Below are 21,974 nucleotides of genomic sequence, written 5' to 3'. Positions count from 1 at the left end.
TCAAATTGGTCTGACCATGGTCGAGTACGGTATCAATATCGACGCCTACCCTAGTTCAGACACCCAAGCGTCCAGGCATTCAGGCGTTCAAACACTCAGGCGTATAATGCTGGTCTGTTCTTTTGCGTATATGTAACTCTGTGCTATCTTCCCTTCAAAAGCCGTTTTTAGCTCATATTTGGTGGGTAGGTTCGAGCCAATCAGCTACCCATGCTAGCCACTATGCTACGGAATGAACCCAAAAGTAAGAAACGATCTTGCTATATGAGCCCGTCGAATACAGACGTATTATAGGCAAGCTTGTTTTCGGCGTTGCCTGTATCTTTCTTTATCTCTTTATCGAGATTCTATCTCAGTGGTGGATAGAGTTAAGTTGGGAGATATCATTATTGGTCACGAGGTGGGCAAAGCCATAGAAGATTCTTCCTATTTTCTTTCAATTTTTGGACTAATTTTCGTTTCCGTTCTGTGGGTTGGAATGTTGGATCGGGATGACTGTCATCACGACTACTGTAATAAGCTGCTTAGACCACGAGATGCATCGGCGGAGGCATGGCCTTGACCGACACCATCTATGGTCCCCCCGGCCCTTAACTACAAATTAATAGCTAATGTAATGGCGACGCTACGGCCTACGCTAACGGTAGATAACTGATGACCTACGCTACACAATAGCCTACGCCAATTGTATGCCTACGCTAACAGTGGATAACTGATATCCTGCGCAATAGTCTACGCTAACAGTGGGTAACTGATGTCCTACATAATAGCCTACGCTAACAATGGGTAACTGCGCTTGTTTTTGGTTCATGAATCATATTTCGCCGCCAGCTCTTGCCAGGGTATCCACAGGGGTGTGGCGTAGTAAAGTATCTGAAAATTTATTAGTCTCGTTTAGAAAACTTCATATTAACACCTAGTAATTCTTCTTGGGAAGGAATCCATCGTTCATTCGAATTAAACACGTAAATCTGGCCGTTATCTTTTAGCCGGACCAGCATCGAGATGTCCGCGTTGCACTCCTGGCAGAATTCAAAGGCCTTCCTGAATAAAGTTCCCCCTCGTCGATAATGATCCTCACAAGGTTTTCGATCAGCAGATAAACTATACCAAATAACGAACTCCGTACAACCAAATGGCCTTACAGGGAGAAAAGCGTGGAGAACTGTTCAAGCCCGACACAAATTTGCCGCACGAGCGGATAAGGTTAATAATTCTCTCCCGTACTGGAATCGGAACCTGGAGACGCAGTAAATGGCAGTTAATTGTCACATGACTTGGTATCAGTACGATCAAAGATTGACTAGATACAATTAATGTTGACCAAACATCCAGTTTATGGAGACCCTTGTAAAAATGTCAAATGCGGCGATGTGTGATCTTAATATTGATACAGAAAAATTGTTTTTATTAGTCAATGTCAAATGGCCAGATTGACCTTAGAGTTAATTCATCTTTGACTGGTTCATCATCATCCAAATCTGGGTTCGATAAAACGGCCTGCAACATCCCATCGAAGAGTTCCTTGTGGGCTATTTTAGTCGCTTTCCAACTATCTGAAGGCACCCAACCGTCTGATGCTGTATTTAGTAAGCCAGACAAATCAGTCCGCAAATGCTGTGCCGCTTCAAAAAGCTTGTATTCCTTCTCATGGTTCGCAAGTTCTTCTGGTGCGGGTAAAGAGTAAGGACATTGACCTTTAAATCCTAGCTCTTTCCAAAGCCGAGTAGTTTTAATTATCTCATGGCGTAGGGCCACTGCACCATCCTTCCATGTCCTATAACAATAACGAAATGGTCGAAAGAGGCTGTCATTCATCAGCCTTGGGCCTGAGAGTTTGGGCGTTAGGAACTGCGAAGAGAGTTCAAAAGCTTTTGTGCATGTTTCACTCCCTGTTGCAAAGTCCGGAATCTTATTTGAGTACCAAAACGCCGGTTCAATGCTAGCTGCCTGCCAATCAATAATGCTCGTAATAACAGAAGGGTTGTCTTCCGAAACAAATATATTCCTTATATGTAGGTCTGGGTGGAACAACACTGGCGTGGCAGAATTACGGATTCGAGGATCCATGGCCATTTGTTTTAGCACAGACCGGGCACATTCAAGAAGGCCCAAATGTGTTTTAGCCGATCCATAATAGATTGGTCTCTTCTCAGGCTCTGCATCCACTGGAGGGACCCGCGATAGACCGGCGTCGATAAGTCCATCACAGTATTCGCCAATACTCAGCCCTATTAAGGTATGGTGTAAGTAGTTTTACATAAGTAATAGAAATCTTGCCGCAACTTACACGGTCCGTAATTTTTTTTCGCGTAGTAATAATACCTCTGTTCCCCGGCATCACAATCCCAGTACCGACTACTGCAGTGAGGGCCAACACAGAAACCATTAACTAACAGCTGTTTGCAAGCAGAGCCAAGAACATTGTCAAAGTATATACTCCCAAAAGCTGGGAATTCCAAATTAACTATTTCCTTTGTCGTCCGGTAGATTGCATCTATGCACCTAACTTGCTGGTCGCCTGACATTGTCTGCCATTTTTCGTGCAGTGGGACGCCAGTTGCATGCTCCATAATTATGTATTCGCTACCAACAGTATTATTTATGTCACTTGCATCATGATTCCAGTCGAGAATTTTTGGTATGGGGATACTCGTCTTTGCTTGTACTAAAAGTATTGATTGGTTAGCACCCAGGCTAATCAGCGAGGGATTATTATAAACTTACAGTAGCTAACCGTGGCAACTTCAGAAACGGTGGTCAGCCTGGTAGGTCCTGCCAGCTGAAACGGGAGCCTGGCCACTATTTTCTTAGTATTGTTCAATGTGAAAATAAAGACCCTATTAAAGCCTCCTTCAATTTTTTGACAAGCTACGATAGCACTTGCTCCTGGACATAGCTCAATAACCTTCTGGCAAAGGGCGCCAAAGTTGAATTCGATGTAGCGCGAGCCCGTCTCCAGTTTGTCACGCCGCAACCAGCGACCGCTCGTGTAGGCATGAGGCTCAATATCTGGGGTCGCGTCAACGGGAGAATAAATATACCATAAAAACAAGCGGCCCACCCAGTCCTAATCCTACATTCATCGTATTTGCGGTTGAAGTCTGCATGCTATGGACGGGCTGGAAATGAAAAATCATAGATGGAGGAAGAAAGCGTGAAGACGAAGTTCGGCCAAGTTGACTTCGCAACATCCAAAGAAAAGAATGTCTCACAATCCGTGGCATCTGCGTTGGGTTGCTAGATCCGTCGAAAAGTCTATGGATGGAATACTAGCATGTCTGGGGGCTGAGTATAAATACCTCTATCATCTCTGTTGGGTTGGCCCGTCGTTACAAGGCAACAGGCTCTCCACTGCTGGGGGTTTTCCAGGGCGGTTGTTTATCTCACCGCCAAAGGGTCATTTGATTCAAATGCGCTCCACTTTACTACGAGGTTCCAGATGGGGCGGGCCTAGCGCTAGCGAAACCCTGAGCGCTGGGAGTTCCCCCGTGGGAGTTCCCCCGTGGGTAGACCCACATGGGTGAACCCACCCAAGACTCCTATTATTAACTCTAAGCATATCAAGGCGCCGAGGCCTCATAAACGCTGATTTTGAAAAACTGGCTGGAGCAGCCACTATCTGCTTCATTGGGAATAGCCGCCACCGAGAAGCAACTAAAATGGGAAGGGGTGTTGCTAGAACCACTGGGTTAATATTGTTGGTGGTGGAATCCCAAGCATCCTCTTTCTTATTCCTCGTACTGTAACTGTTGTTCCTTCGTTTACTCAACGCGGTTTATGCCCTCATACCGGGATCTTCGTGTTTGGGAGTGTCGATTGATAAGTAATATCTGCAGAGAACTTCGGCCAATACATAGCCGGCAGTTGATCCAGATCTTTACAAGTATGTCCTTTACCAAACTAAGCCGGCAAATCGCTATCCTCTGGAACGATGGACAGGCGATCAAATCCTGGGACAGAGACTTTTAGCAGACTTCCTTTTGAGCGCTTTAAAGCCTATTAGTCAGTAGGGTAGATGCTATATACAATAAAGTATGTGACCAAAATTTGAGTAAATACTGGTATAATAATGCCATAATAGTTCACATTATGCCTTCATTTTTCTGTTGCCTGAAAAGTACCCAGCTGGGTATACCCCATGGTTTACTTTTCTGCAAACAGCGCAAACCTGATATCATAGCTACGGGAGCACTGGAAGGCACGGATATCAGGTACAGCACTAGACTTCTTCGTCATGACCAGCTCCATCTCCGCTGTGCTCGGAAAGCCAGGACAGGCCAATTACTGTGCGGGCAACAGTTACCTTGACTCGCTGGCTTGGTACCGACGTAAGCACGGTTTAGCCACATCTTCCATCGCCCTGCCAATGGTTCACGATGTCGGCGTCGTGGCGGAGAACGAAGACATTGAAGTCTCTCTGGGCCGCAAAGGGATGTACGGAATTGACGAACGCGAGATGCTGCAAGCTTTTGAAGCAGGCATGCTGCAGGAACCTCATTCATCCATTGAAGATGCGAAATTTGGTGAAGCACAGATCGTGCTCGGTCTCCAGCCAGTCGCGCTAACAGCAGCCATGACCGCAGCACAAACGACAAACGCATACTGGGCCAACGACGCCCGACTCGTCGAGATCCGCAGATCAGTCGACACTCTCACCAGTAGCAGTAAGCAAGACCAAAACGGGGTGGCGGATTCCTCGAGACTCTGGCGGATAAGTCACCCGAAGAGGCCGTCGAAGCCGTGACACAGCACATCATCGCGCAATGCGTGCGCTAAGATCCTTCTACTACCAGTCGAGAAATTCGAGATGCGTGGTAGCTCAATTGGGTCGTATGGGGTGGACTCGGTGATTGGGGTGGAGTTACGTACTTGGCTGTCTAAGGAGCTGGGGCTGGATGTTGGCTTCCAAGCTTTGTTGGGAGCGAAGATGGATTTTGAGAAGCTTGCTCAGATAGCTATCACAGCTTAGTCTCCTTGATTATACATTAGGGGACTTTCTATTTATTCGCACTACCCGGACTTCCAATTGCACTACCAACTAAACCTAGGAAGCGGTACGTGATGTGACAATTATTCTTTCCTTGCCTATCTGCCTACCTTTACTACACCTCAATTTGACCTTTATTCCACCACCTCAACCACCGGAATCAGTTCATCTGAAGGATCTAGCTAAGTTGTCTACATTCTACACTAAATGGGCTTTCAAACATGGCTTCTTTTTTGATATGAATATGGCTCGGACCTCCATACAAGATAACTCGGTTATTAGTGCGGGTTTCACTTAGCTATATATATGTTGCATGTGTCTAGTTATTCTGCTTGATAACTAAGTCGCTCATTCAATTCGCACTTACTCAGTTCCTCTATTCTGATGCCAGTTCCTCTGACATACCGTAGATTCACTAAATTTTTAAGACTGCTCACTCAATCTCACGCGATGATTATATTCGTCAAATTGTCTGTGTGGAGATCTTATTATCATCTCGCCTAGACAATCCTGTATGCAACACATTTACCCGCTTAAATGATTGTCCTTTTCATATGATCCTTGCATACAATAAAACAAGAGATGAATGGGGGATTCGGGTTCAAAATCCTACTCATAATCATGGGCTAATTGAAATGATGCTGTCCTTGCATACCGCAATTTTAAGGCCAGGCGACATTATCCCGAAAGTGAAGAGCTCATACAGCAAGGCCTATCTGCAAAGAATACTGTCTCTGAAATCCGCAGACAACATACTAAAGTAGTTATTTCTCCAAAAATAAAGTGTACTATGTTCGACAAAAAATGCGCTTGGAATTCCTGGACGGAAGAACACCTATTCAAGCACTACTATCGTCTCTTCCTGATGACGAGAATTGGATTTTTAATTGGAAGACAGATGCAGATAATCATATTATTGCATTATTTGCAACACACTGTGTTTGTATTTAACATTAGTTGCAGAATCCCTGCCGCTGCTTGATATTGTCGGCTCAACTGCAACTAATTTAACGTTTTATGTTCGTTTTGGCTTTATACAAAATGAGCGGCAGGAATCATATTTATTTTTTTTATGTATTCGATTAGTATATAAAAACTATTCAGCTTACTTTCCCGACCAGCCAACAGGAATCAGGGGTGCGCCGACGAGTTTTTTTGGGCAGCTTGTTCCCAGCCATCAATCTTCGAAATGTGCCTGAGGTAAGTTGAAAAATTTACTGACAAGGCACTTACGACTGACTATATTAGTTCCACATAATCATTCGGCGGCTGTGTGAGAATGCCCGGGAAGCCGCTCACGCCTTTGGTAGAACGTTCCAGGAGAATACTCTCCATTCTGCGAAGGGAAGCGCAAGAGAGACCAAGATCCTTCCTTTCGTCCACCGAAGACTACAAAGCGCAGACCGGGTAGCGCTCCAGTCAACAAAACCGGATGCCAGTTTAGGCTAGACAAAGCTGCCCCGGTGTCTAACGAAAGGCATGGCAAGCATTCGATGGAACTGCCATTGCCTAGTCAACCATCCCACGAAGACGGTGGTAGTGAAGCAGAGAAGGTTCTTCGGAAAGCTCCAAGGTAAGCACAAGCTCAGAACTAAGTAAGTCCGAGAAGCCATTGCCCCATGCGGAGTCAGTACCTCAGAGGGTGTCCTCTGTCCTTATATCTGCGGAGCCGGTTCCAATTGCTCCAAGGATACAGAGGGCCGCACCACCTCCCCCGAGGGGCAGGAGAGCCGTAGAGAAAAAACGCCAGTGCCACTCTGGAGCATCAATTCATCCGGCCAACCCATATCGGGTCCGTTGCTCACAGAGACAAGCTCCATTATGGACTTAACTTTCGAGGCTGTCTGCACATCCATCGGCTTAGTAGACACAAGAATGGCGTTCCCAGGGATATACATATGAGTCCTTTGGTCATTCTAACGGGGCCATCCGAGACCAGTCGAACCCTCTGCCTGCAACCAATGGTCTGATGGCTCAAAATACGGATGCAAGTATTTGATATGGAAGCATCGCAGCAAAGCCAAATTACTGTCTTGACCATGCTCGGGTCTATGGGAGCTTGGCAATGGTACGATGACCAGGTGAGACTTACGCAGGCAGCGATCAAGACAAAAAAAAGGCAAGCCAGCCGAGCGCCGAGGGGCTGCCATGCATGTCCTAAACCAAATACAAAACGGCCAAGTAGGCGCTGCAGGAAGAGGGACCTGGATCAGTGGGGTCAGAAGGGTATCATTGGATGTAGATGAATTCAACTTTCCGTCTGCCCTGGTAAGCATAACTGTAGGCCAGATAGTTTCGCAAAGAAGACATATCAACATGCAGTTAAGTAGAGGGCAGAAGCTCAGTACAAAGCTTGTAAAAGAACTTGGATTTGGGATTTTGTTCAGCCGGAATATCTGGTGAGAAACAAGTGTACGTTTAATGCCCTTCCGCTGCTGATAGGGGACAGGAAATATACTAAAATAAGCATGGAAAAGCTTGACATCTTAATTAGTGAAATTCAGGCTGATGCAAAAAATATGAAATTGATTCAGATCCTGACCGCACAGTTAGATAAACTTGTCAAGGATGGGTTGCCAGAACTACATGCGTTCTATAGGGATCTGGAAGATGCAGAGCTAATATCCGAAGACGAGCTTCGCGACCTGCAGGTGGCTCTTGCCTTGCATGTGGTGAGAATTCTTCTGTTCACAGGAGGTTGGAATACAGGTTAATTCGGTCACATAAAGACCATTTCCCTAACGGTAAGCTTGATGCCGCTATTGATCGGTTGATTGAAGGTGTGAAAACGAAGGTATTAAATAAAATGTTTGATCGTGATGATACATTTGCGGTTAAGGAGAGTATGGAGCTATTTTGTGAAATTTTTGAGCAACTTCGCCCGGGCAGATTGGATATCTGAGCTATCATGGCTCTTATGTATCTGTCTGAGAAGCCCGCGTTCGTCAAGCAAGATCTAAGCATCCCATTAGACGAAATTAGAAGCAATAATCAGATCCAACCAATCGACCTACCGCTGAGACGCTGGGCGGAGAATGTTGCAAAGTATCAGAACGAGACCAAGGAAACCTTCGGGGATGTGGTCCTTTTAATTTACTGCTCCCCAGTTAAGCATAAAAACAACCACTTTACGCTCCTCGAGATCAATGAATGAGAGCAACTAATATGCCATTATGACTCGATGGCCGAGGCTGATACCATCCACGGCGTCAAAGAGACGCGGATATCACAAATAGTCCATGGGGAATTTGGTGACCTGAAATTCTCCTACCAGGAAGCAGTAAGTACCATCTCAAATACTAAATGATTTAAGCCTACCCTGCAGCAGAAAGACGGCTGGAGCTGTGGGATCAGTGCAGTCTGGAACTTCCGATGCTTGTCAAAGAACCTTCCGATTGGAAAGTGGGATACCGCTCTAAGCCAGAGCGAATGATACTCGAAGTTGTGGAGGGATTCCTGCCTAGGAAACCGTTGCGAGTCTTTTTTACTGGAAAGGATATCTCTGCGAATCGACGGAATCTCAGTGTATACGAGCGATGAGGATCAAAAGGATATCTATTCGATTCGTCGACGCTGCGTTGTTATGCTCTCTCAAGGCAGCAGCCATCAAGAGAGACTGTCGTAGCCCAAGGCCAACTGGAAATGATATACAATATCAAATCATCTAGGCACCCCATCTGACGATACGCTATGGTCGGCATCATCGTTGGTTGAATGTTTACCCTACGACGAGTCATGGTATTGGGTAAACTACGCGACTGTATGCCCTATGGAAAGCCATAGATCGACTGCATACACGGAGTAAAAGACAGGAAGACTAGATAAGCATGGTGCTAGGCCTACCAGTGTATGTGATGCAGAAACAGCCAAAAATAAAGATCCAACTTAGTACCAATATTGGATACATCGCATGCAGACCTGGAAATCTGGAAAGGGGTAAGTTGCCAATCTGCCCATTATGTCAATAAATCCTCATCCTATGGTGGGAGACGATCGCCCGTATTCGGTTCCATATTAAGTTTAGGTTAACCCTTGATGTTTATCTATAGATCGGTCGTTAACTCTCTCTAAATCAATCTCCATTCATTCAACCACCCGATACTCACCCTTGATGAGTAATACTCATTCTACCATTTAGATTTCTATCAACGGATAACCCACCACAAAACAACTCGTTTAAGTGAGACAAATGATACGTTCAAAGCATTAAAATGCAAAGCTCCACTCTTCCTTCTGCCTTAAAAGAGATATTCTCGATCGGCTTCGAATTCAAATACGACGAGGGAACCGACGAAACTATCGGGATCGACTTCGAGCCCTACGAGGAATTCGAAGACCCAGAGGACACAGAATGGTGGTTTCGGCTGTGGACCGGTAACAATAAAGCTGATGGCAGCCAGTTCCGGATCTTCGGGCAGACAGGATCAGGCGATTATGTTGGTTTTTGGTTGATACGACCCAATGCCAAGGTGGCTGAGCAGCCTATTATTTGCCTTGGCTCGGAGGGTGAGCGAGGGGTGATTGCGAGGGATATGGAAGATTTGCTTTGGGTGTTTGCGAACGGGTCTGGGCCGATTGAGGCCCTCGAAGAGCCAGAGAAGGAGACAGTGGGGAATGAGACTTTTAGATCTATTGCCCAGAAATTTGCACGTGGGAGAAAGCTGTCTACTAAGGAGATTGTGAATGCCGCGCAGGCGGAATTTCCGGATTTCCCCGAGATTGTGACTGCGATGTGCAATTGATATGGATGAATTCGAGTTAAACTAACCTAAAAATGAAGGGATATCTGATGAGCTGCGTAGTATAAACGTCCCATGCACACGCACCGTGGAAATGTGTAGGATGTCCCGAGTTGGACTGCAGACAACAGAGATAGAGCTCGGTCTACCTACGAAGGGTGAAACGGTGACATGGGTGAAAACGACACGGCATCCTTTGACTTAATTTTCTACTTCCATCACTGCTTTGTTGATTACATCATCTGGCTATGGCAGAAAAACCACGATGCAGTTTTTAGGGGCAAGGTAGCTAATGATAACTATATACTAATATTAGGCCTCATATTCCCGTCCGCCGTCAGCTCAGCCACAGAGACAGAGAGGGAGACAAAGAAAGAAACATTTATTATGAATTTGTCCAGACCCCAAAGATTCGATGAAATCCACCTGGCGGAGTCAGGACCGCACACAGTGGACCCTGTCGCACTGGATATTCGAATGGGCCAACGTCCACCACGTCGACGTGGACCGAGAGCTTCCCATACATCGCAAGCACGAGAAAGTGCCATATTTCCCGGACTGGCAGCTGCATTGCTGTATCATCGTACACGCCAGCATCCCACTGGTCATTCACCAACTGTACGTCTCTACACGGGATGCAAATTCGGACCCATTGTCGCCTACCTCTGCTACTACGCCTCGATGTTCTTCACGACCCGTGAGATACGCGCCCTGCGCGAGCAAGGCCATCAGTAAGACTTCCTAAACGGCGATCAACACGATCGTGATGGCGTTCCTGACGTCGGGATGCGCAAAGCCCTGATCTCCGTCCTACTGGCGGGCATCGTACGTCCCCGATGACCAATATCTCGCCTACGACATCCACTCGTCCCCGACATCCATGAACTGGCTCTTACTTCCCGTCGAAGTCATTTATGGAATTATCTTTGACTTCTGCTTCTACTGGTACCACCGTCTTATGCACGATATCAACGGTCTATGGAAATACCACCGAACCCACCACTTATCAGGCATCAACCCTCTTCTCACTATCTACGCAGACGCCGAGTGAGGGTTTCAATATTGCAGCCATCCCGCTGATCAGCTACGCCTCTCTGAATTCATGGGTCTCCCTGTAGGTTTCTACGAGTGGCATATCTGTCAGCTCTATGTTATATTTGCGGAAGTGGCCAGCCAAAGTGGTCTTCGACTTCACGAGTCGTCGCCGAACCCTCTTACCTGGTTTATGTGCTGGTTTGGCGAGGAGCTGGTCATTGAAGATCATGATCTGCATCATCGTAAGGGTTGGAAGAAGAGTTATAATTACGGAAAGCAGACTCGTGTTTGGGATCGTGTGTTCAGCACGTCGACTCCGATCGAGTGTGCCAGCGAGAACATTGATTATGAGAATTCGGCACCAACGCCTCTGTTTTAGGTCCAATGCTTCTCTTTCTTTCGTTCTTGTTATGTCTCTGTTATTGCTTTTACTGCAGAGTTCAGTCGTATAGTATAGTGGACTACTGATTTATTCCTGCGTCTCATGTGAAGAATCTTTTCCCTTACCTACTGCAGAATGTATCCTTTACAATGTAAAAACTATACCCAATGCATAAATACACCCCAAAACACAATATTGAACCCAAATATCTATGTATGTATAAAATACTTACTCCAAAGACAACTAATGCACAAATAACGGCAAGGACCGTCTAAACCGCTCCCAGATGGATCCATCAGGAACCGGGGTTGCAATGCGATGCCATTCACCATTGAATGCATTGACGAGCCAGTTTGACAGGCCTGTTCAGTCCAATTATTAGAACATATCCCATAAAAATAAACCGGAGATTAAATAAAAGAGAATAGAGAACTTACGGCCATAGACCATGGAATAAGCGTTGTGGAAAGTGATGCTGTGATCGGAATCAGGATAAAAATGGAGATCGTAGTTCTGTACATTAGACAAGTCCAGCTTGTCAATCAACACAAGAGTGTTCTGGAGATGAACATTGTCGTCGGAGGCGCCGTGGATAACGAGGAAACGCACGGATTGCTCCAGGGCCGACATGTCGCTGATCGACGAATTGTCGTAGCCGGATGGGTTGTTTTCCGGCGTGTGCATGTACCGTTCGGTGTAGATGGAGTCTGGTGAGGTGAGCATATTAGAAGATTTATTTTGGACTCTCCCTGTCTTTCTTCAAAGGGCGTCTTACCGTAGAATCGCCAGTCCGTAACAGGAGCAACAGCCATGCCGTATTGGAAGGTCTCTCCTGCGTCTTGTTCGAGAGTCTTCAGCGTCATGAAGCCCCCGTAACTCCACCCCCAGATTGCCATGCGGGTCTCGTCAACGTATGGCTTCTCGGCCCACATCTTGGCCGTCTGAATCTGGTCGCGTGCTTCGTAATGTCCGACATTCCCTCGAATGATACATCGCGCTTTTCGTCCGATGTATCCCGTGCCTCGACCATCCACGGTGACGACGATATAGCCTAGACTGGACGCGACGTAGGATTGGAAGTCAACGGTAAATTTCCGGTTCACCGTCTGGGACCCGGGTCCTCCGTACAGATGGAAGAGTACAGGGTATTTCTTGGCCGGATTGAAGTGCGGAGGACGGCGTTCGACTACCTGGAGAGTGAAGCCATCGATCGTCACGTTTTGATACACCTCAGTGGGCAGAGAATATGTTGACACCATACGGTGGAGTTCCGGATTCTGCTCGATGGTCTTCTCATAGACAACCTGGTCCCCTTGAGTGTTGATGATCGCCTGTGATGGCACCGATGGTCCTTTGTAGCTAAGCAACGCATATCCGGCCCCCTGGGAAAATGACGCTTCGTAGTAACCAATTTCTGAAACTTCGGTAATGGGCTGAAGGTTCTTCCCGTCCAGCTGCACTCGATATACATGGCGCTCGGTGGGTGCTTCCTTCGTGGCAACAAAGTAGACAAGGCCTCGGCGCAGATCCACTGCAGACGGTGAATCCACTACCTCCCAGTCACCCGTGGTAAGCATGATAGGATCCGGATTGTCAAGCGGTGTAAAGTAGGCGAGATGTACATATCCATCATGGATTACGGTATCGACATAACCATCCTCTGGTCGCCCGTTCTCGGGATCGGCTGGGATAAATCTCATGGCCTGCGCTGGTTCAATCCAACCGCCATCAAGGGCAGCAACGTCTTGTTGTCGGACAAGCTTTCCGGTCCTGGTCTTGGTATCGACCAGGAATATCTTTAGGTAATCGCTTTCGCGGTTTGAGACTTGGATGAGGACCTTGGCCTCGGTTGCCCACAGCACATCAAAGATGATCCGGTCGTCGTCGTCGAAATCGTCGGCCAACTCCACGGGGAACACTTCGTTTTTCTCAACGTCGTATAACTGCAGATTGACCACGGGATTAGGAGCTCCGGCTTTGGGATACTTGATCTGCCGGACTTCGGGATATTCCTCGAGCCCGGGGAGAGGCTTCTTTCCCGATGGTCTCGATAAGAAATATTGAACCGGGTATTCGGGAACAGTTGACTCATTGGTGCGAAGAAAAGCGATGTATTTCCCATCATTGGACCACCATGTTGCACTGTTTCCTGAAATCACCTCCTCTTCGTATACCCAGTCTGGGACGCCGTAAAATAGGTCCTTGCCACCATCTTTCGTAATCGGGATGACAGTCTCCGACGATAGCTTGCGTAAGTACATGTTATTGTTCCGCACAAACACTACCGCATCTGATGTGGGAGACCAGCTGGCGAGTTTAACGCGTCCATCAGGCACTTTAGGGTCCAAAGGTTGTGCCGTCTGCGTGTCCACGTCCAAGATCCAATATTTCCCTGTGTACGAATGCCTCCAGTTCTTCTCATGTTCGGACATGAGTAGTACCTTATTCAGGTCAGGGCTGGGCCACGTCCTGGAGGGAACAACGGCCCGTCCATCCACTCGTACGACGGGCTTTTCCATCAGAACCTTGCCTTTCAGAGTGTTGGCTTCATCTTCGCGGCTGCGAATATCCTCGACCCGCAAAAAGCCCTTCCCCCCAGATTCGCCTTGTTCCACCAACAGCCCGTCCTGGCCATCTGGCCCAGCAATCCAGGAAATAGCATGCGCGGTCGCGGACCATTTGCCTGTGATGATTTGTTCTAGCGTCACGGGTTTTCCAGCGCTGGTGCTGCCCGAGCCAGAACCTGGTTTGTCCAACTGCAGGGCATTGGAAGCTGTCTGATAGTTTGACCGTCCCTGGACCAGGAAGAGCACAAATGCCAGCACCCAGCCTCCAAGACACAGGATTATAAGGATCCAGAATATCCGGCGTGCACGATTCCCAGAGCATGGCTTCTTGGATGTGGGGAGAAATGGCTCATCTACCGCCGGCTCTCCATCTTCCAAATCACGATAACTCGCCTCCTCCGTGGCACCAAAGGAATCGTTCGTTGTTGGAAGGGGCTTATGCTCCGCTAGGTACGCTGAGTCGACGGACAAGCCCGAATCGGAGGAAGTTTGAGAGGCGTGGGACGAGGACCTTGGACGAGTCATGGGGAGGAATTCCGTATTTTCATCGGTATCATGTTTCCCCATGGTGGTTTAGTCGTCATGTAGAGATGAAACGACAAGAATCAGCTACAACGAGGGAGGACGATACCGGTTCGCGGTAAGGAGAGTAGGTAATAGTGATGAACGGCCGAGGTTTGATGGTTATCGACGCCACGCGGGACAGACGGAAAAACTGCAACAGAGGGATCAAGCAGCCTTTAAGAAAGAGTAAAGAATATGCCAGAGAATGGAGAGCAATGGTCCGTCGGGTACGGTGGGCCTGTGAACGAGAGTTGGAGGTGAGACATCGTGAAGAAGGCGGAGGTGACTAGGCCTTGGCACTCTCCACCTTATTTTGGGGGGCATCTGTTCACTTATTATTGAGCACAGTCCTGGGGCAACGATGCTGATATCTCGCCGCCAAAGGTTAGATCTCTTCTACTGTCTACTAGTTACTTGAGATTTCTCGCCTGTGGAATACATGCAAGATGTCCCTGCACATCGAAGACTAAGAATTGCCACTCCATATTCCATTCTATCACCTAGACTTTTTTGCAGGCGACCTCGACGTAAATGGCGCCAGAAAAGGTATCTAGTTGCTTTCAAAAACTAATTATAGTGATCCAAACCAAAAACCAGCCAGTCTTATAAAACAACTCTGAGCGCCAGGATCTTCTAGCATGCGTGATTCCTTCATCAATATCGTGTTCATCATTATGAGATTCTTCCTCCGTTATTGTGCCCACCGATCGGGCCTTAGAGATAACTTGCCCGAGAGCAGAGGGCGTATGAGTCGATCGCAAGCTGGTAGCATTGTTCCCTCAAATGCGACCAGGGGTGCTCCTCGAACGCAGGCCGCTCTTGGAGTGTTCGGATCAAGCGGCCCACACAATCGTGAAGCTTTTTCAGTTGAAGATAGGTGAGCGAACAGAGAAGTTTCCTTCGTTCCTCAATTGTGGCGACTGGGTAGTCCCTCTGCAACAGGGGTTGTTGGTCCGGCTGGCCCTTCTTTTCCAACATCTCGCTCAAGAATTCGTTGAACTGTTGACACTGGGTCAAGGTTTTCCTGCAAAGTGTACTGAGAAAATCTTGGGAATGTTCGTGTCCCGAGAGCATTTTGCAGGTGCTGATCTGCTCCAACAGGTCGAGCATGTGCTCAAGGCAGAGTAGGCCGGACTCTTTGGTCTCGAGCGAGGAAAATGAAGACGTGCCGGCGAGATCATGTAGAATTTCGATCCCTCGGTGCCTACACTCGCACAGAACCGGGCTACTATCTCCCGCAGAGGTCCGCGAGGAATCGCAGCTCGGTCGACTCTCATCAGACTTCTGCGCAACTGTCTCATGACTCCGTTGCTTGTGTCGTGCAGGGAGCCGTATTTTGCTCACGAATACCATTGCGTTCTATTTCTCGCTGTGTATGACGAGCTCAAAATTAATCAATAGAGCGAGGTACAAGATACAAAAGTAGCTTGATGACGATAGAAGGGGGAAAGGGAAGACGCCCCTCAAGTTAGGCCAAGGTTTTTCATGCCCAAACGATGAGCTGTTCGCAATGTAATAGTGACTCTTAATGATGTTGACATGATGGCAGAGTGTCTAGTGGACTGGCCAGGAACCACTCCCACCTACCATCCCTTGAATGCAGAGAAACGCGCATCGTAAGTGTTCTCAAACGAAATACTTTCCAGGAACGTCCTCGTGATATACTTAGTTGAACTGACCACCGGAAAGATCAGGATGTAGCAAGCGATAAGACGTAGCTAGAACTGTTATGAGTGCATCTGTACCTGTCATATTTCCTTCACCACTCTTCCGTAGCTCCGAAACCAACATAACGAAATTCGAGGTCATCCTAACCTTGTCATACTTTGTACAGACCCTGGAGTCCCTGGGCTAGATTCCCCGGTTTGGCGCAAACGGTACCGAGGATGAGTTTCCCGTGGATTACTCTGCTTCTCCTTTTGCCCATCCCTTGTTTGTCCATCTGTTTTTCTGATGAGCTCATTTCTAATTCCGCCCATTTAGTCCAGGCAGGCTTGTTCCCCTCAGGGCGTGGTTACCTTGGCTATGCTATGCCCTACTAGTCTAGTAGAGTGGATACTGTATTATCCGTACCAAATTGAGAAAAGAAATCTTCATTGCTGCCGATCGATAGACCCGAATGGGAGATCGTATTGTCTGGTGGCTGCCTACTTGGCGCAATTCGGATTTGGTCATAGTGACTCCATTAGAACCACTTGGTGAGGAGTCATCTCGCGAATTACAAACCTCAGAGTATCGTGTCGATCCGCTGTTGACGTTGCGGGGCTGCAGGGCTGAGCCCCCCTACTCCAAGTGGACGCGTCAGGGAGGGAAAAGGGTTAAGAGACAAGGAGAAGATCGAAAAGAGAAAAGGAGATGTTGATGGACCCGTTGCTTAATTCGAACTTTTTCGAAGTCAGTGCAAAATTAGACTTTGGTATTTATTTCTTATTTTTTTTTTGAGCTTCCCCTCTCCCGTGACTGCCCCCAATTCCCTCCAATTTCTCCCGCCAAAACGGGCTTTCTCTCTCCTTCTGGTGCTTTGTTTTCTCACTTGGCCTGCCTCTTGTTCCAGTCAGATTCAGGACGAAATCTTCTCTTTTGCTGGGGAGTACCAAGGAAACAGACCTGTTTCGTCTATCTCGGCATTGGCCCAAATAACGTCATTTTCATGTTGCGCCACTAGGCAGACGGATTCTGCCCAGCACCCTGGAACCTTTTTTTTCAAAAAATTTATTTTTAGGCTGCAGATTAGCTCGCGTTGACTTTATTAATAAAGTCGAACCCCCGCGGTTAATTTCGACGACTGTTGTTAAGCGATCGTAGGAAACCGCCGTTCACGATGCTCTCTGACATGCCCTCCCAAGAAAGTGCCGGCGGCCTCTCGGTCGGTCATCCATCGGAGTCCCAGAATCCCATCCAGCCAGGTCAAATCCTGACGGGGAAGCAAGAACATTGTCGGTCCTGCCTATTGATATTTTCGGAGATGTATTCCTGACTGGTACAGATCTGAAGCGCGAACTCATTGCCCGCCAGGTGCATGGCGAAATCGCTGAGTTAAACTCGCCAACCGCTCTCCGTCGCTTTGGTGCTCCGTTCAAGTCAGAATTCGGTGAAGTCGCTCCCGTGGATTCAGAACTCCCCATTCTCCGTCATATCTTTGTCCATCATGTGCGAAACTTCCCTTTCCTCGACCAGGCCCGTGAGAAGGAGTTTTGGCAGGATAAGTTACAAGTGGTGCGTAGGGCCCCGACTTCCCCCAGTCACCAACTGGTGTAGCGTGATGCATAGTGGGAAGCTCTACTGATGCTGACTGACTTTCAATGATATAGTTTCTTGAGTCTTTCGCGAATAAGAATGTGTCGTCATCGGAAGATCGCTTGGAGGAGACAAAGCGTCGAAAGCTGGCTAGAAAGTGTGAGAAACTGGTTGAACTGATGATGGTATCCGGCATCCCCACAGCATCGGGTTATGAAGAGCGGATTCAATTCTCGGAAATGGAGGTTGTTGACCGTGGTGCCAATGAGACGGGATTGCTTGTCAATATGCCGGAAGGGAATGCGATTAATGGCTGGGATGTCAATGTGGCTGCGGTGCGGATCGCGTCTGTCCGACGGACGGTGCGATATCACCAGCATGCGGTGAGGATCCATAATATTGTTTGGTCGACGTGGACTACGGCTGATTGGTGGTCCAGGAATTCATTCTTCGCGTGCGACGTCAAGGGAAGTCGGACGTTTACGTGGCGCGACGATATGGAGAATTTTCGAAGCTTCGCAAGCGACTGCAAACAGAGTTCCCCGGGAAATCGTTACCTCCTCTGCCGCGCAAGAATAAGTCCTCAACAACGTCCAGCTTTTTCTCCTCGGGCGATGATGATGCATCCTCTGTATCCTCGGTGTCCACCCAGAGCACAAGCACTCCAGAAGAGGGCCAAAATTCGAGAAATCTAACTCCCGGGAGCTATCTCCATCGTTCGGTGTCGCGGTCATCTATGAGGTCTGCCCTCGGAAAGTCCCCCAAGTCCCCTAGGGAGTCTGGGGAGGCCCTCCGTGAGACCGTGCTATATCGAGAGGAGCAACGTGTTTCGCTCCGGGCGTTCCTTCGTACGTTGCTACAAAATAAGCGTGCAGCCGAATCGAAGGCGCTTGAGGAGTTTCTTACTGGGCAGCCTATTGCCGTGAACGAGGAGGAAATGATTGATATGCAAAGGAGAAAAGAGGCAGATGCTATCCGGATAGAAGAGCAGAAACGTTTCTACGAGATTGCTCGGCAGCGGGCAGCAGAGTTGGACGTTTATATGGAAAATTTCCGCCGAGACATTGTGGAGAGCAGTGAGTGCTGCAGTTTCGATATTAATCTCTACGCTTTTGCTGACCCAGCCACTACTCTAGATGGGTTGACCAAGTTATTCGCGGAGATACGCGAGAAGCCTACGGTGGAGGATCTCAGTCCACAGTACCAGAAGTTCGCTGAATGGCTTCGCATCGAGTGCGTGACTAGACCACCAATGATTAGTGTCAATCCCGTTGCTGACCAGGACTAGGGTTGCTGCGACTCTTTATCATTTGTTCCTAGCTGAGGATAACTCTCCGGAATTGTTTGCGCAGGCGAAGCGGATCCATTCTTTGGTGCCATATACGTTGATGAAGAATGTGATCCGTATCGCCAACCCGGCCGCTGTTATGACCGGGGTGTTGGACCTCTTCCTAGCGCAGCCCTTTGGGTCACGTTCTCTTTTGCAGCGGATCTTCTCGATGACTTTGAATGATGGCATCAAGGCATTCCAAAAGTCGATCGACGCGCTGGCTGCCAAGGTTGACGACCCCGTCCTTTGCCAGAAACTGAAGGCATTCACCGGTGCCGACGAGACCATCAAGAATGAGATCCGCAGCGAGGCTGCCACAGAAGATGTGGATCTCATCGTTGCCATTCTGCGTTCCGAGCTCCTTGATCCCGAAATTACTACGGAACAAGTGGGCAAAGTGTTCAACGCGTACGTTGCCTGGAATTTTGCGGTGGATCATGATGATCAGGAGATGCGTGAGGGTGCTCAGTGGTTCGCGCACCTGAAACAGTTGCTCAAGCTCTATACGCGGCAGCGTGATAAGGCGATGATGCTGAGCATTGTAGAAGAGCCTGTCACCTTGCAGCTGTTCCGTGACCTCTTTACCATCTTCTATGAGCCTCTTGTGCGCGTCTACAAGTCAGCCAATGTCTACAACAGTATCACCGACTTCGCCCAGTTTGCGGACGATGCGATCGCTGTCATAGAGAAATGTCAGAGACAAGATGTGTCTGCGGATCCGAACCAGACTGTTCAGGCCTTTATTGACCTTTGTGAACGACATCAAGGCAGCTTTTACAAATTTGTGCACGAGGTGCACTTGCACGACAATGGCCTCTTTGGCTCTCTGATGGCGTGGATTGAAGAGATCCTGGAATTTTTGCGCCACGGACCACAGGGTGGCCGGCTGGACATGAATGCACTCCTGCATGGGGCCAAGGACGTCGGCCAAATTGATAAAGATAAGGCGCTTGAGGAGATTAATGCGTTGGTCAAATGGCATGAGGACCGTAAACGTTGGCACCTCAACAAGACCCGGCAAAAAATGGCTGCCGAAGGGACCGGAAATGAAGCATTCCCTGGCGGCCCAACTTTGAGGGGCAGTGACTTTGGCTTGGATGAGGTATGTTCTGCCGTTCTGACGCGGGTGGATGGATATATGATTCTAACTCTCTTGCTAGGGCGACCTCGAAGACCTTGCCATATCCGACGAGGAGTCGGAATCCTCTAGTGACCTTGATGAGGTCGAAGACATTGATCCCATTGGTGCGGAAAGGAGACGCCGGGTGAAGAGACAGGACCAGCTCCGCCGCACGGCTGGAGAGCCGGTCAAACCTGAGAGTCAGGAAATCCTGAAGTTGTCCGATTCGTTTAGCGTCATGTTGCGTCAGGTCCTTGCAGAGTAAACGTCATGATACCCCATCATATATCACCTTTCTGTCTGATTCTTTTATGTATTACATTGCATTACTCGCGGCAAAAGGAGACGTTCATCATGGTCTAGAATATCTGGACTGTTCTTTTGGTTTACATGGATAGAGGCAGTCGAGCAGACGTTCATTTTCGTATAGATTAGGTAATTAGTTGACGCTGAAGATGACAACGTAGAATTGACTAGTTCTAATTTAGTTAGCGTGCACTATAGTTTAGAACGGAGCCTAAGTCTCTTTGGGAGTAGTCAGCATGCTAGGTCCCGCTGTGTGCTGACTCAGCATATCAGGTGTGCAGTTTCCATGGAGACATCAGCTTAAGACACCCAAGACTATATCCATCATCGATAAGGCGTCTGATTAGGCACATCATGTTCTTTGGTCTCAGACCCTCATTGCAATCATGCTCTCTCCTCAGAAATCCCCGCATATGGGGCTGTCTCCACGCACTTCTGTCCCACTGCGTGGTCTTTTCCTAGACGGGGTCTGGCGCTGTAATTGCCCTGACCGACCTCCTGCTCTCAGATTACAGACTAAAAACCACGGCATCAATCACGGAAGATGGTGTAACTAGACCCCCCTCAAGAATGGTGATGCTGTATACAGAGGAGAGACTTCTGGAAAGAATGACCTAACATATACATCTCAGTTTATAGATGCCAACGACCCCCGCAGGATCAATGCAGGTTCTTTCTCTGGGCCAGTGATGCCGAGGCCCGCGAAAAGCTCACAGTCCTTTCAAACTCCCGCTCAGAATCTGGCGCTGAGCCACAAACACCCTCTAAACCAGTCCATCTTGAAAATGGCGGACTTGTGACCCCTCAAACCGATCGTTCTGTTCGCACCGCCCCTGCGACAGGGAGTGCGTTCCAGACTCCTTCGAAAAACGCCAAGGCTCGAATGATGGCGGAAGATACGGACGAGTTCGAATGGGATGACTCCATAACTGAAGCATCTGTGAACTTGTTGGATCCGCCGCGCCAGCCGGACTTCGGATCTGCTATGGGTTCCAGGTCCAGGTCGTTTGATGAATCTGAGTCTAGTCCGCGAAAGACACCACGGACGAATTCTCTTACCTCGCCTGGGAAGCGAAATCTGTCGGACATGCATAGCGAGAGCTCCTTAACTCCCACGTCGGTGTTCTCTTCTCAGAAGAACTCATGGCACATGCCACCGCCGTCGGCAGAGCTCTCGTTGACACCTACGCCGAGTAAATACCGCAATGCATTGCTTGGTGATGCGCGGGAGGAGTCGTCGGAGCTTGCACTTCAAGTTATTAAGATTCTTGAGAGTCATAACTCGGTAGTTTCTAGACGTGCACAGGAAGAAGTGACCGAGTTATTGAACAAATTTGACCTCAAGACCAAAGGGATAGTTCGCGGGCGGGACATCTCACGCATGGCGATTAAGAAAAAGGACGAAGAGATTAGGAAGCTCCAGGAGAGAATCGCAAATTTGGAGTCCCAGCGGTAGTTGGACCGGTCTGTGACCAATGGACAGGGAGGGAATAAATGATACTAATACAGGGAGTTCGCGTTGTCTGTGATACCTCTAGTTGCACATTGTTTTCTTTTCTTTTCTTGTTCGATAAATATTCTGAGGATGGCAAAGTTGGGTGATCTTTCACCAATAGCATAGTAGGCTTTAAATTTCTAGCCAGGTAGGAATGGAAATATGACCGTGATGCAAGAATGAATATCCCGACTACAATCGCTAGGATA

At 48.2% G+C, this 21,974-nt stretch overlaps 9 protein-coding genes across 9 annotated transcripts; 6 read left to right on the top strand and 3 right to left on the bottom strand.

The window, feature by feature from the left end:
- Positions 1 to 1,410: 1,410 nt before the first annotated feature.
- ATNIH1004_007330 (aminoglycoside phosphotransferase family protein) lies at positions 1,411 to 3,110 on the bottom strand (the record flags this gene model as incomplete). The annotated part of the gene is made up of 4 exons (XM_033571955.1): positions 1,411 to 2,231; positions 2,291 to 2,668; positions 2,728 to 3,012; positions 3,065 to 3,110. The coding sequence occupies 4 exons, from the start codon at positions 3,108 to 3,110 to the stop codon at positions 1,411 to 1,413; spliced, it is 1,530 nt and encodes a 509-aa protein (XP_033425270.1).
- A 1,127-nt stretch (positions 3,111 to 4,237) lies between these two features.
- Positions 4,238 to 4,747, top strand: ATNIH1004_007329 (uncharacterized protein; the record flags this gene model as incomplete). The annotated part of the gene is made up of 1 exon (XM_033571954.1): positions 4,238 to 4,747. One exon carries the CDS (start codon positions 4,238 to 4,240, stop codon positions 4,745 to 4,747), a length of 510 nt encoding a protein of 169 aa, XP_033425269.1.
- Positions 4,748 to 7,509: 2,762 nt separating this feature from the next.
- Positions 7,510 to 7,744, top strand: ATNIH1004_007328 (uncharacterized protein; the record flags this gene model as incomplete). Its single annotated transcript, XM_033571953.1, has 2 exons — positions 7,510 to 7,687; positions 7,740 to 7,744. The coding sequence occupies 2 exons, from the start codon at positions 7,510 to 7,512 to the stop codon at positions 7,742 to 7,744; spliced, it is 183 nt and encodes a 60-aa protein (XP_033425268.1).
- Positions 7,745 to 8,171: 427 nt separating this feature from the next.
- On the top strand, positions 8,172 to 8,530 carry ATNIH1004_007327 (uncharacterized protein; the record flags this gene model as incomplete). The annotated part of the gene is made up of 2 exons (XM_033571952.1): positions 8,172 to 8,241; positions 8,304 to 8,530. The coding sequence occupies 2 exons, from the start codon at positions 8,172 to 8,174 to the stop codon at positions 8,528 to 8,530; spliced, it is 297 nt and encodes a 98-aa protein (XP_033425267.1).
- Positions 8,531 to 9,201: 671 nt separating this feature from the next.
- ATNIH1004_007326 (uncharacterized protein) lies at positions 9,202 to 9,732 on the top strand (the record flags this gene model as incomplete). The annotated part of the gene is made up of 1 exon (XM_033571951.1): positions 9,202 to 9,732. One exon carries the CDS (start codon positions 9,202 to 9,204, stop codon positions 9,730 to 9,732), a length of 531 nt encoding a protein of 176 aa, XP_033425266.1.
- A 384-nt stretch (positions 9,733 to 10,116) lies between these two features.
- ATNIH1004_007325 (uncharacterized protein) lies at positions 10,117 to 11,143 on the top strand (the record flags this gene model as incomplete). Its single annotated transcript, XM_033571950.1, has 3 exons — positions 10,117 to 10,460; positions 10,526 to 10,554; positions 10,848 to 11,143. 3 exons carry the CDS (start codon positions 10,117 to 10,119, stop codon positions 11,141 to 11,143), a joined length of 669 nt encoding a protein of 222 aa, XP_033425265.1.
- Positions 11,144 to 11,389: 246 nt separating this feature from the next.
- On the bottom strand, positions 11,390 to 14,280 carry dapB (dipeptidyl aminopeptidase dapB; the record flags this gene model as incomplete). The annotated part of the gene is made up of 3 exons (XM_033571949.1): positions 11,390 to 11,508; positions 11,584 to 11,853; positions 11,922 to 14,280. The coding sequence occupies 3 exons, from the start codon at positions 14,278 to 14,280 to the stop codon at positions 11,390 to 11,392; spliced, it is 2,748 nt and encodes a 915-aa protein (XP_033425264.1).
- Positions 14,281 to 14,991: 711 nt separating this feature from the next.
- On the bottom strand, positions 14,992 to 15,630 carry ATNIH1004_007323 (uncharacterized protein; the record flags this gene model as incomplete). Its single annotated transcript, XM_033571948.1, has 1 exon — positions 14,992 to 15,630. One exon carries the CDS (start codon positions 15,628 to 15,630, stop codon positions 14,992 to 14,994), a length of 639 nt encoding a protein of 212 aa, XP_033425263.1.
- A 1,468-nt stretch (positions 15,631 to 17,098) lies between these two features.
- Positions 17,099 to 21,726, top strand: ATNIH1004_007322 (PX domain-containing protein; the record flags this gene model as incomplete). Its single annotated transcript, XM_033571947.1, has 8 exons — positions 17,099 to 17,213; positions 17,264 to 17,493; positions 17,589 to 17,897; positions 17,954 to 18,590; positions 18,651 to 18,747; positions 18,803 to 19,946; positions 20,005 to 20,225; positions 20,910 to 21,726. The coding sequence occupies 8 exons, from the start codon at positions 17,099 to 17,101 to the stop codon at positions 21,724 to 21,726; spliced, it is 3,570 nt and encodes a 1,189-aa protein (XP_033425262.1).
- Positions 21,727 to 21,974: the final 248 nt, after the last annotated feature.

The sequence above is a fragment of the Aspergillus tanneri genome, assembly GCF_003426965.1.
Source record: "Aspergillus tanneri strain NIH1004 chromosome Unknown AapTan_7_pilon_pilon_pilon, whole genome shotgun sequence".
NCBI classification, from domain to species: domain Eukaryota; kingdom Fungi; phylum Ascomycota; class Eurotiomycetes; order Eurotiales; family Aspergillaceae; genus Aspergillus; species Aspergillus tanneri.
The sequence above is the reverse complement of the archived record's forward strand: the minus strand, read 5'-3'. Positions and strand labels throughout refer to the sequence as shown.